The following is a 13,298-nucleotide window of genomic DNA, read 5'->3' on the forward strand; positions in this document are numbered from 1 at the left end:
ACAGAGTAGATGATGATAGTGAGAAAACAGAACACATATCTAGAAGGCAAACCATGCTTTCTGCATTTAGGTGAGATTAGAGTCTAGTGGCATGAAAGAGAGTATCAAACCCCATGCTATTGATGTTTACAGCATACAGACTTCTTCAAAGATAGTCAAAAACTAAGAAACTAGAAAAATTGTTACATACCCCCAAAATGTGACAAATTATGTGGAAAGTATTCCCAGGAGTAATGGAATTAAATATAAAAACGTTTTGAATACTGAATATTATGTTAGGCCTGTTGATATACACTGTCAAGTTTTAAAAGTTTAAGTACCAGCCAAATTTTAAATGATTCATACTTTAAGAAGATGCTAGGGCATCCTCACTATAATGTATGGCCTTGTATTACTCAAATATCTCGGGCTATCTCTGGATATCTCTGAAAGTCAAACCATCCCTATAACACATCAATGCCACCTTTAGAGATGACCCACAGGCTCTTTTATAGCCTATCATATAATAAAATACCTACTATACTAGAATGGCTTTTAAAGAGAAGAGTTAGAAGAATGAATGATACTTTTCTTTTACCATGCAAGGCAGAGATTAAGATGTCACAGAAACTGATGATCAGCACGTGTAAGACTGCATTTAATAAACAACTGGAATCTCCAAACATTTAAATAAACTCAATCCATGTTTTAACTATGTACAAAATTCAAGGTCATTTCTTTATTATTGACATAGATTTCCAGAGCCATGCAATCAAACTAAGCTTCCTGAAACAGCCTCATGTTTAAATAAATATTACCTTCTCCTCTACCTTTACATCTCCTGAGGTTTGTGATTCTTGTAGCTGTTTCAGAGATTCACTGAATAATAAATTATAACTTTCTTGAAGAGTTTTCACTTGTTTTTCCAATTCATTTCTTTCTTCATCTGTCATCCTAAAATAACCAGAAATGACAAAAAGACTAATGCAAGTCGTCCTCAAGAGATAAAGATGTACTAGGTTCAATAATTTTGTCACATGATGGTAAAATAAAATATAGCCTCACATACCTACTGCTCAGGTCTCAGTATGACTGTAATGAAAATTAAGAATGGCCTTAAAAATATCTAAGGATCCAGGAGATCCAGACCACGGTGAAACCCCGTCTCTACTAAAAATACAAAAAATTAGCCGGGCGTGGTAGCGGGCGCCTGTAGTCCCAGCTACTCGGAGAGGCTGAGGCAGGAGAATGGCGTGAACCCGGGAGGCGGAGCTTGCAGTGAGCCAAGATCGCGCCACTGCACTCCAGCCTGGGCGACAGAGCGAGACTCCGTCTCAAAAAAAAAAAAAAAAAAAAAAAAAATCTAAGGATCTTTCCCTTGCCTGAGAAAAGCACTGAAGGAAAGGGTGCAAACTAATGTATTGACCCTTATTTAACATACAAAATTCCAAAATAATAATTGCTGCTATCTGACAGAGGGTGAGGTCTCATTGTTAATCCCAACATGGAAAAGGGACAATAAGGTACCATTTCTCAAGATGAAACTTGTTTAGACTAAAGCACAAAAAGAGGAAATTTATAAGGGGATTAACCTAATTTGCTTAGGTATACTATAAAGTCATTATGAAATAATCCTAAGGAGGACATTCAGAAAGGATTTAAGAAAAAGGTGGATTCCTTCCCTGAGTGAAACACTGACTGAAATATATAAAGTGCTTTGTTGCAAAAAGTAGGGACAAAATATGAGAAATGAGGCTGCCATAGGTCTCAGCTAAGAAAATGAAGACCGTATTTATACATATTTTCCAAAGAATAAGTCTCACAGAGCACTACTTAGATTTAAGACTTGACTTGGAGTCTGCACTCTACCTCTCACTTGCTATTAATTCTTAACCTCTCTGAGCCTGTTTCTTTATCAGTAATACATGGGGATAATAAGAATATTTCAAAATAATAAAGACTAAAAGTGACAATTAAATTACTAAGCTGATACTCTTTACATTACTATATTAAGTAAATTGTGATTAGTTTGAGTCCCATATTTAACATTGCAATTAAAATTTACCACCTCTGTTTTGCTGAAAGCTTTTAAGAACACTTCTCCATTAGAATAAAAGAGCTAACGACAACCAACATACTTGTCTCCATGTTTTGCCAAAAAAAGCTGCATAGTTTGAAGTGCTTCCGATAATTGTTCCTTCTTGGTTGATATTTCCTCACTGGAAATCTGTAAGGTAAAGAAGGCACATTCAAACTCTTCCTCCAAAAGGAGTAAACAACAGCATTTTTTTTTTAAAAAAACAAAGAAATTAATCAAGCTTTAGTCAAGACCCAAGTCTATTTTCTGGGTGACCCAAGTGAATAACCTATCAGTTATTAGCAGTCTATAGGGCTAGGTAAGAGTATTTAGAATCCATAACGAAAGCTCCTCTCTCTATCCTTAATACCGTCATTTTCAAGAGAAAATAATACATTATATGTTTCCTGCATCTGTCCGAGTCCAGCCGTGGATAAAGGTGGCCTCCACCTGCAGGTGGGCTCTCAGCACTGGCCCAGTGTCATCCTTGCGCACTGCAGTACTCAAAAAGACACATGACTGTGGGACACTACTTCCAAAGGGCATCTTCCTTCTGCCAAGCTCCTAGACGCAATGATCTTTTTGAAAAAATTATGGTGAAAGTAATAATCTGTAGGTATGCAGACACAGAATAAAGAATTTCTAGCTGAGAGCAGTGGCTCATGCCTGTAATCCCAGCACACTGGGAGGCCAAAGCAGGCAGATTGTTTTGAGCTCAGGCGTTTGAGACCAGCCTGGGCAACATGGTGAAATCTTGTCTCTATGAAAAATACAAAAAGTATCCAAGTATTAGTGGCTCACGCCTGTAGTCCAAGCTACTTGGGAGGCTGAGGCAGAATTGCTTGAGTGTGGGAAGGGGAGGTTATAGTGAGCTGAGCTGAGGTCGTGCCATTGCACTCCCACATGGGCGACAGAGTAAGATCCTATCTAAAAAAAAAATTTTAACTATTAAAAAAAGAACAAACAATTTCTAATGCTAAGACCCACTTTGTAAAAGTCATCTGTGACTGTCATCTGTCAGAGAAATAAAATTGATGTTTGGAGAAAAGCAAGAGGTCACACACTTTTTCCTAATTTCTCAGTGTATCATTTCCAAATCCCTTATTTCAGAAATTAATTGCCATTCTTTTAAACGAGCAGAAATAAGAGGAAATAATGGGCCAACGAAAAGATATATTTTCCCCCATGAAGTCTATTACAGTCAATTTCAAGTTTATTTTTCATGACTATAATCATGAGGCTGCATTGATTTTTGAAGGACATACTTATATTAACTAAAATTTCCTTTAACAGAACGACCATCAGCTGTTCTTAGACAGTTATAATTAACGCCATTATCTGCATTAAGAATGTGTCTAGGGTACTAGGTCTAAATCTGACTTAGTAATGTTTTAGAGAATTTAAAACTAAAGAATGTCTACAAAAAAAATTTTTTTTTAATTAGCCAGGTGTGGTGGCATGTGTCTGCAGTCCAGCTAGTCGGGAGGCTGAGGCGGGAGGATCACTTGAGCTTGGGAGGTTGCGGCTCCAGTGAGCTGTGATCATGCCACTGCACTCCAGCCTGGGTGACAGAGCAAGACCCTGTCTCAAAAATATATATATATATACACACGAAACTACAGAATATAAAAATACCAAGGGTTTATAATCCAAGTTTCTCAAAAGAAACTTATTCTCCCAAGGAATCTTTGTTAAGCTTTATGTCCCCATTTTAGTTGTCTTCCTATTTAATGAGGGGGGAAAAGGATATTTTACATGAAATATATATATATTAAAATTACTTGAAGCTTTTTGATATAAAGCACCAAATGCAAGTGCTTTCCCACATCTCCCACAGATCTCCCACATCCCACATATACAGTATGTAAGACTATGAGTGAATACTTTATTTCAACTGAGCAATGTTTCAAGTATATACTCTGGTCTGTAAACTTCTCGAAGAAAGAACCTCAAATAAGGAACACTTGCCTCATATCACAGCCAAAGTAAGACAAGGCACTGGTGTTCTCCCCTATTTAGTCATGTCAACAATGTCTATTTTAATAGATGACAAGTGAGTACTGACGCAGAGCTAGAAGTGGGAGCTATATATTAAGATTGGATGATAGTCTTGAAATTTCTAAATGTCAGACAAGAGCAGGAGGGCAGTGTAGGAAAGTACTCCTTGAGAAAAATGCTTCTTATCTTAGAGGAAATTTATTTTTTTAATACAGCAGCAATCCCACTGCTATCACCAGTGGCAGCAATATTAAAATTTACACCCCAACTACCAACATCCTAAGAGCTTCAAGTGGTGCAGTCCAATAGATACCAGGGACATCTCCCAAGCTGCTGCCATCCAACTGATGCTAAGCAGTTGGGATACAGAAGATAGCCCGTTAAGACTAAAGAATTCACTAGGATAAGGGATAGTATCTAGAATTTCCAGTGATTGACTGTAGACACTTCCTTATGAGATAGAAAAGACCCAGAAAGGCACAACTAAAGTCAATAATCAAGAATGTTAATATCCTGGTTTGTATCTTCACTGTTCTTGAAACTTTTTATGTTTACATCTGTATAAGATGGTATATCTTTATGACATGGAGTGCATGGATCTACTCTAAACATAAAACAGAATGACTCTGCTCTTCAGCTATTCTTATTGTAATAATCAGGAAGCAGACCTAATTATTAGGAAAAGCAGTATACCGTATTCGTTTACTAAAAATAAGAACTATATATAACATTCAGGCTTTGGAATTAAACAGCTTCTTCTGCCACACACTAACTTTGATTCTTTGGGCAAGTTATTTAATCTTTCTGATTTGCATTATAGTGGCCTATAACAATGGGAAAATTAAGGTAAAAATCAAACATTGTGCTAGGTAAACTGTGTCAACTCAGTTAACGTCCCTGCTATTATTATTATTATTAAACCAAGACTTCTGTGAATACCTTTTGCTTAGAGAAGGGAGGTTTTCCAGCCTTCTCTGTATCTTTCAATGTCTTGCTGATATTTGATACCCATTTTTGCAATTCTTTGGCTTTTTCAACATGCTCTTTCTTTTCTTCTTCCAGTGACTTCTGACAGTTGTGAGCGGTGAGAAAAATATACACTCCATTAAATGACTTAGCTATTAAACTGACCTCTCCATAGCAAACAAGAATGTAAAAATGTTTTTTTCGTCACACACAGGTTACTAAAACATTTTATTCATTCACTTAACCATATTTACCATGTCACATAGCAGATGCACCTCCAAAATGTTTATGGTAGCAAAGAAAGCTATGGCATACATTCCTTAATGATTGGTCTAACCTCCCAGCTGTTCCATCAATGTCACAAATTTTAAATCTCAACTTTATTCATGAGGCACTAGAAGATCTTTGAATTGCTGCCTTTGCATTAGCATTACAATCATAATTGTCCTGACAAAAAGGTATCATAGAAGGCTGACAGAACAGAGAACGTCTACTATACACGTAAGAAAAATACACAGAATGAAGAAAAATCCTTCCCCTCCTCCAACACACAATATTCATAATGTTAGCTTTCAAGTGCAAAGACTTAACTAGAAATGGGACATTGTGGTAAACATTTCAATATGCAAAGAAGGTCACTATATACAGAAAAAGGCAAAACTTTTTCATTTTTTGAAGCAATCTAAAACACTGCAGCTTGAAGGCTGTGGGAATGAATTTATATCTTTCTCTTTGATTCCATGGTGCTTCATGACGTGCTCTTTCAGTGAGTGCAATGTATCATTTAATAAATGATCACTGTTCAATGAAGGGGAGTTCTGAAGAAATGACACTGTAAACTTGGAGTTCATCAAGTTTATCCCATATTCTACGTAAAAAAAAAAAAAACATTTTAGCGCAGCCAAGTTTCAAAAAACCATTCTCAAGGCTAAATGAAACCATTTGAAGGGCATTAAATCTTATGTAATTTTCAATTTAAAACTGGTGGCAGGCGCCTGTAGTCCCAGCTACTCGGAGAGGCTGAGGCAGGAGAATGGCGTGAACCCGGGAGGCGGAGCTTGCAGTGAGCCGAGATTACGCCACTGCACTCCAGCCTGGGCGACAGAGCGAGACTCCGTCTCAGAAAGAAAAAGAAAAAAAAAAAAAAACTTACTCTATTTTGAGCACTCAGCAATTTGCAGCCCTCAAGAAACAGAGTATGTTACATAATTCACAGACTACATATGTAGCTGATATCATCATACTCTGAAAAAGTGGCATGAACCAGTCAGCATCACCCCTTGCACAGTTATTTAAACATGTCCTGTTAGGAAGAATAGTAGAGGCTAGAAATTCCTGTCATCAAGGGCTCAGATACTTCTAACAGTTTAAGTCCTGTGTGGAAATCAAAATCAGCTTTTTCTAAGGCTTCTTTATATGTTAACTTTCTTTTTGTCTGAGGGCATATTATATTTCTGACATACGACTTTTGATCTTTGAGTTTTGTGGCAATGAGGACATCTATAATACCTACTTGGAGAGCCTCTTCTATTGATAACCGAGAGTGAACCTGTGGCTCTATCAACCCTCCTGTCAAGTATTGAAATTCCAAACATCGGATTCCCATTTCCTTATTTATAATATTTGCATTCACAGCTTCCACCACTGACATCATTTTGTTAGTGATGGGATGGCCAATCCCTGTGATTACTAATTCACACTGTCGCAGCTGCTGGGCAAACCCCTCATCAACCAGGCCTCTATGCAAAGCTTCAGCCACCCGGTACTTTTTGCCAGTAAGAGGATCAATTATGCCCCCTGTACTGACTTGGGCTTCAAGGCATCTGAGGGCAGTAATCCGATCAACCAAATTTCTACGGGAGGCTTTTAGTACAGAGATCCTTTCCCCACTAGCAGTCAGCCAATACCCTGCAATAGGACTGTGCAAATCTTTCTTGGGGACTAACCGGCTCAGCAAAGAATCAGCAAGTTCTGTAAGTGTGATGAGGCCTTCCTGATACTTTTTGACCAAGGCTTTGTCAATTGTTCCCTGCTCTATAGCCTCATTAATATTGAAGTGTAATCCTGTTTTAGTATCAGTCAGCATATGAGAAGAATGCCCATAGGATTCAAAAAACGTAGCTTCCTTCCACTGATACTGCTGCCCTGAAAGTTCAAGATATACACTTTTCTCAATCAGGTTTCTCTGGAAAGCCTCATACACAGTCCATTCTGACCCTGTTTTAGTATCTACTACAGAAATTCTATGTGTTTTCTTGACATTGAGATTGGAAATGTTCCTCTCCCCAAATGGAAACAGAAAGCATTGGGACTCTACGTCAAATACACACATTCGCAGTAATTCTGAGTAATACAGAGCTTGCTTGTTATTGGGATTAGGGAAAACTCTTGTGTTGCTGGATGGCTCATGTAAAAACTGTAAGATGGCATTATTCAACAACCCCTGCTGCAGAGCAATTTCTGGAGGAACACGAATGCCTCTCACGGGGTCAATGACGCCCCCACTGGCAATCTGGGCTTCCAAGATATGTTTGCCTTTTTGTCTGTCAAGCATTCTATTTTCCATAGCATGAAACACTGACAGTGTCTTAGAAGAATATGAATATCCCACAGCTGCCTTCTCTGCCTCAAGAAGCCTAATTCTGAATTCGGGGTCAACAACTCCTTTAAGAACTGCATCTTCAACAGAATATGTCTGACCCGAAATGGGATCAATTATAAAACCTGTTGCAGCCTGAGCTTCTAAAAATGCCAAAGCCATCATTTTGTCTATTATGATTCTCTTGGCCGCTGAGGCAAATGAAATCTTTTCTTTTGTAGATTCTAGGTAAAGCCCTGCAATTGAGGTGGCTTTCGTCAGAAACTTGTTAAGAGTTTTCTGAACTTCTTCAACAGTCTTAAGACCGAGTCGCAGCTGCTCAATTGTTCTCATGTCCAGAAGCTTAGCTTCCACCAACTGCCTGGCAGTCACAGTGTGCCTAAGCCCTTGGAATTTAAATTCATCATCCCTGACTGAACATGCATGATCACCATCAAAGTTCTGGAAGGTCTCTGGTTCTAAGCCCTTCTTAAGGAAATCCCCTTTCTTGAGTCCACCAGATGCTCTGCACCCTTCAAGCATCCATTCTTCAGCAGTGGGAACTGGGTTCTTTTCTTGTTTTAATGTTGTGACTTCTGTATGCATATCATACTGCTTGTTCTTAGCTATCTGTAACAGGAATTTATAAAATGTTAAAAGTTACCTCAAGAACATTATGTCACTTTACCCATTCTCAATCCAAACATAATTCTTTGAATTACAAAGACGAGATTAGTGAAAAGAAGAAAAATTTCAAACCAAGGAGGGTTCAGGAATAAGTATTATTTTCAGTCTGAATTTTATCTTAGATGACAATTAAAAGTCTTTAAAAAAGACTAAGACAAAATCTAGCCACAGAATATGTTAGAAGTTAAAGCTAACTGCTTGGTTCTTCTAGCTTTTTTGACAGTCACATTTTTCAAAATGTATCTCCACAGATATAACAGTATATCTATTACATCTGTATGTTTAATCTCGAACATTCAAAAATTAAAGTGTTAATTTATAATAAAGATTCAAGTAAGTTACCAGAAAAAGTATAGCATTATTTTCCTGTCAGAACTACAAAGAGCCAATCACATTCAAAATTGTTTTAAAAATTTAGTCTAGGAGAGAAAGGAAACAAATGAGAAAACTTGACATTAGGTAGCTGATAAGGTCTCAGAACACAGAGTATACCTCTAAGGGTGTCAAAAGCTTCACCAGTTCCATTTCACATGCGTTATCTTGATACCTAACAGGTGGTCTAGAATTGTTCAGGGCTTGGTCTCTTACCTTCTCAATTTCAGACAGTCTTGTAATAGGGTTTGTCTCATCAAAAGTTATCTGTAACTCGGTGCTTGTCTGAGAAAAGTACTCAGAGTAACACTGCTGGCTTGTCTCTTTCTCGAGTGGAGCCCCTGGTGGCCGGAACTGGACTTCTTTGGGTATCTGTTCAACAACCCGATGCTGCCACTTTTCTTCCAACGGCTGTGGTTCTTGAGTCCATCTCAGCAGAGGGGATCTGGGTGTTGGGTGAAGGTGTCCAGTGTTTCTAGAGGACAGCTCTCCAGAGTGCTGGCACTCCTTCACTGTCATCTCAAAATCTGGTTTGAAAGTACAGTCTTTGGCCGTGCTCTTTTTTTGAATTTCACACTGGAGCAAAACTAATTGATGTTCATGCTCTTTGATCTGCTGGTCCATTTTTTGCTTCAGGTTTTCAACCTCACGCTTCTGGGCTATCAGCTCATCCTCAAGTTTCCGACATTTTTGGTAATGATTTGCTTCCACGTGCTGCCCTTGCTGCATTTGTTCACGATACTGTTGAAGCTGTCTTTCAAGTTCTTTAATGTTTGTTTCACAAAGCTTAGCATTTTCTTGGGCTCTAGAGTTTTCTTGTTGAAGAGACACGAAGTCAAGCTTAATGCCTGAAATATCATTTTCAGTGATGACTTTGGACTCCATTAATTTTTCCATCTTCTTCCGAAACTCCTCTGCTGACTGTTTGAATTTATCAGATTCTTCCTGAAACAGAACCATCTTTCTGTGGGTCATTTGCTCCTCTATGGTCTTTAAGTGTAATTCGTCTTGTACTTTTTTCAACCTGTTATTCAACTCTTGCACCTGAGCTTGTTGTAGCTGAACTTTCTGCTCCCCACGTCGCTTCTCTTCCTTGGAAGCATTCAGTTCCGCATTCAGATTTCTAACTTCTTTCTCAGTATTCTGGATGATAATGTTCTGTTGGTCACACTTTTGCTTAAATTCACTTACTAAATTTTGACTTTTTGCCAGGTCTTCTTCTAGGCATTTAATTTTTCTTTGAAAATCCTGCTCTGTTTTTGTCTGTTTATGCAAGTGTTCATTTGTGCTGCGCAGCTGATCTTTAAAACCATCTGCCTGAATTTTCAGTGCTTCACATCTTTGCTGGATAGTTTGTTTCTCTAAAACTATATTCTCTGATTCTGCCTGAATTCTCTGCATCATTAATTTGGTTTCATTATTCTGCCTAGTAAGCTCCTCTACTTTTTGTTTTAGCATCTCTGCACACTCATTACTTTTCTCCAATTCTTCATTGAGCCTTTGGATTTTATCATTATTTTCTTTCTCAGCTTTGATATTTTGAAGCAACTGCTCATGGCTTTTCTCAAATTGTTCTTTTAGATGATCTGATTTTCTCTGGCAGATTCGTAGTCTTTCTAATTCTTTCTCATCTCGAAAAGAATGAATTTGTGAATTTAAATGCTGAATATTCTTCTCAGCTACAGCATGTGCCCTTGTGATTCTGTCTACTTCTCTTTGTAGTTTCCCTTTTTCATGATGAAGAGATTCTAATTCTAACTGATAATTGTGCTTTATTTTCTTGAGATCGTTAGCTTCTTGCATGGCTTCTTCAGCTTTACCTGTGGTTTGGTTCAATTGCCTACCAAGCTCTCTGAGTTGTTGAGAATACCCTTTCTCCGCCTGATCCTTCCTTTCCAACTCCAACTTAAGGCACCTGAGTGTATTATTTGTTTCATCTAGTTTATCTTTTAGCAAACGAGCCTTTTCCTCAGATGACATTTTTTCAAGCTGGAGGGCATTAAGTTCATATGTCAGCTCTCTCATGTCTTGTTCAGCCTTTCTATTGGCAGCTGTTAGTTCATCTACCTGCTGTTTGAGTTCTTCTGCTTTCTGTTTGTCATGTTCTTGCTGGAGACCCATTACTGCCCTGCATGATGTAGCCTGTGTGATCGCACACACTGGCAATGCATTTTCTCTGCATGTATACTGAATTTCAGTTATTTTTCTTCTTGCTTCCAATTCAATTTTCTGCTTTTCTTTCAACTGTTTCTCTGCTACCTGTTTCTGAAATGCAAGGTCTTTTTCCATCTGCTTTATCAGCTTCAAGAGTTCTTCCTCATTGTCTCTCTTTCTTCTTAATTCTTCCATTAATTTATTTTTTTGTTGCTCCAAATCGTTGAGACTTAAATCTTTTCTTTTAAGATGATCTTCCAGTGTTCTTCTGGTAAAGGTGTTTTCCTCCAACTGATTCCGAAAATTCAGGAGGTTCTCTTCCACGGCAGCTCTTTTGGCCTCGGCCTCTATGGTGAGCTGCCTCACCCACTCCAGTTCTCTTTCAGCGGCTTCCTTCTCTCTCACAATGGTTTCAAGTTCCCTGCGGTACTGCTTGGCTTCACTTTCAGCCCTTATCTTCTGCAGAGAGATATCTTCTACATTTCTCTGCTGCTTTCTCAATTCATTTTCTGCAGCCTCCCTGACCTTCGGAAGTTCTTCCTCTACTCGGGACTTTTGTTTCTTTAGTTCAGCTACCATTCTTTCCAACTCACTTATCTTTCCTGTAAGTTTGCTATTCTCAAGCATTGTTGCCTTCTGACGCTGAAGCAGATCTGAATATGCCCCATGTTCAGAAGTCTCCTTACACCTTTTAATCTACAAAAGACGTTTTGAAAGTGTCAAGCCTGTTCTGTTCAAAATATCTTACAAGGTATGAATCAATGTTCATAAAAGTACTTACAAAACCAAGTGAACTCAAATGCAGAACAAGCGCTATCACCACCACCAGCAGCATCACCTTCTTCAGAGAGGAAGCTTCAGAAAGTCAGCAGAAGAGGACAAAAAACCCTTCACGACAGGTTTTCTGAAGAATATCTTTTTGTCCCTCAGGAATAATTTTATTTTAAAAATTAGCTAGCTTAGAATTTTATAGCAAGAAGGGAATTTACAACAGATGAGGAAAAGGAGAAATGAGGAGGATAGGTATTTTCGCAAACTCACATTGGGTGAGTGACAAAGTGGGAAATAAAACTCTCACGACGGTGCCCTTTCTTCTCTTGCATGCAACATAATCCTAAGAGGTAGGAAGAACACCCAACAAATAGGAACCAAATGATTCCAAAGAATTTAGTTTTCTAGACTGATAGAAATTAAAAATGATACTTATATTCCCATGTCTTATGGTTAAAAAAGCAAAGCACAGAACTTTAGAACAGAGAGCCAAATTAGGAAATAAAATGGAGAAGAAGGAAAATTATACAAAAACTTGAAATTTCTAAAGTCAGATCCCTTATTTGTTTACACTTGCCATATTATGACAATTACAATAATCAGAATTGCTAATGCAAAGGCAGCTACAGTCCTGATGGCTCTGGAAAAGATGCGCTTCATATACTCACAGATTTTGTTGCTGTTGTTAATAACATGCCTCATATGAATCACTTTGACAAGTACCTTTAAATACTCCATAAATATAAAGATATTTGTTAAGTATAATAGCTTTTAAATATATACTTAGGGATTCAGCTCCAATGTACAGAAAAAATTGTAAGAAACAATTTTTACTCTGCTAGGAACAGAATCAATGTCAGCTGGGAGGTGTATGCTTTACATTGGTTACAGAACTACATGATCAGGATTAGTTTATAATTATAATTTAATTTCTCTTTATTAATACTCTAGTGTTGTTAGTTTTGTATCATCAACTCAAGATCACCATAAAATAATTTAAACAGGAATAGAGAAATGATTTTAGACAGATTTGTTTTCATTGAGAAGCTTTGGTGAATTTCAAGAATTTAATTTCTATTGCAGACCATACATCTTATTTTGCTTCCTCTAATTTCTTGATCTCCAATAATTTTGATGAGAATTTCAGTTGTTTTCTTTGCTAACCTAAATAAGGTTTCTAATAATAATTCACATAGAAACAAATCTCATAATCTGTTATCTTCAGCACTCTATTTTCTTTATTTTAGTATCAGGGTCAATCCTGTGACATGTGAGCATTTTATCTATTTAAATACTAAGGTTTCAATATTTCTTGAGGAGGTTATTTCTAAGACAGTCTCAGTTCCTTATCAAACCTCCTTTAAAACTTAGCTATTGCTGAGAAATTCTGAGCTATTTCTCATGCTCAGATTTAGAAAAACTAAAAATTGCCTCAGAAAAAAGTATCTGTTGTTGAACCCTCAATGTCTTAGTCAATGCAGTGATTTGTTAAGAATCTCGGCTGGGCGCGGTGCCTCATGCCTGTAATCCCAGCACTTTGAGAACCCAAGGTGGGTGGATCAGGAGGTCAGGAGTTCAAGACCAGCCTGGCCAACATGGTGAAACCCCGCCTCTACTAAAAATACAAAGATTAGCCCAGCATGGTGGCAGGCACCTGTAATCCCAGCTACTCGGAAGGCTGAGGCAGTGAATTACTTGAACCCAGGAGGCGGAGGT

General features: G+C 37.9%; 1 protein-coding gene across 24 annotated transcripts in view; it reads right to left on the reverse strand.

Moving 5' to 3' along the window:
* DST (dystonin) overlaps window positions 1-13,298 on the reverse strand; it is a 495,141-nt gene that overhangs the window by 144,984 nt on the left and 336,859 nt on the right. For 23 of the 24 annotated variants that reach the window (XM_032140288.2, XM_032140274.2, XM_032140272.2 and 20 more), the window contains 3 exons: window positions 4,994-5,122; window positions 2,118-2,206; window positions 798-933 (listed from right to left, as the gene is read on the reverse strand). In XM_032140288.2, the coding sequence (XP_031996179.1) occupies window positions 798-933; window positions 2,118-2,206; window positions 4,994-5,122 (354 nt within the window). Of the gene's footprint in view, window positions 1-797; window positions 934-2,117; window positions 2,207-4,993; window positions 5,123-5,921; window positions 8,229-8,777; window positions 11,508-13,298 lie in introns of those variants that run through there. The other variant, XM_032140295.2, reaches the window with a different exon arrangement.

Source organism: Hylobates moloch, unplaced genomic scaffold (genome assembly GCF_009828535.3).
Source record: "Hylobates moloch isolate HMO894 unplaced genomic scaffold, HMol_V3 SCAFFOLD_20, whole genome shotgun sequence".
In the NCBI taxonomy this organism is placed as follows: Eukaryota; Metazoa; Chordata; class Mammalia; order Primates; family Hylobatidae; genus Hylobates; species Hylobates moloch.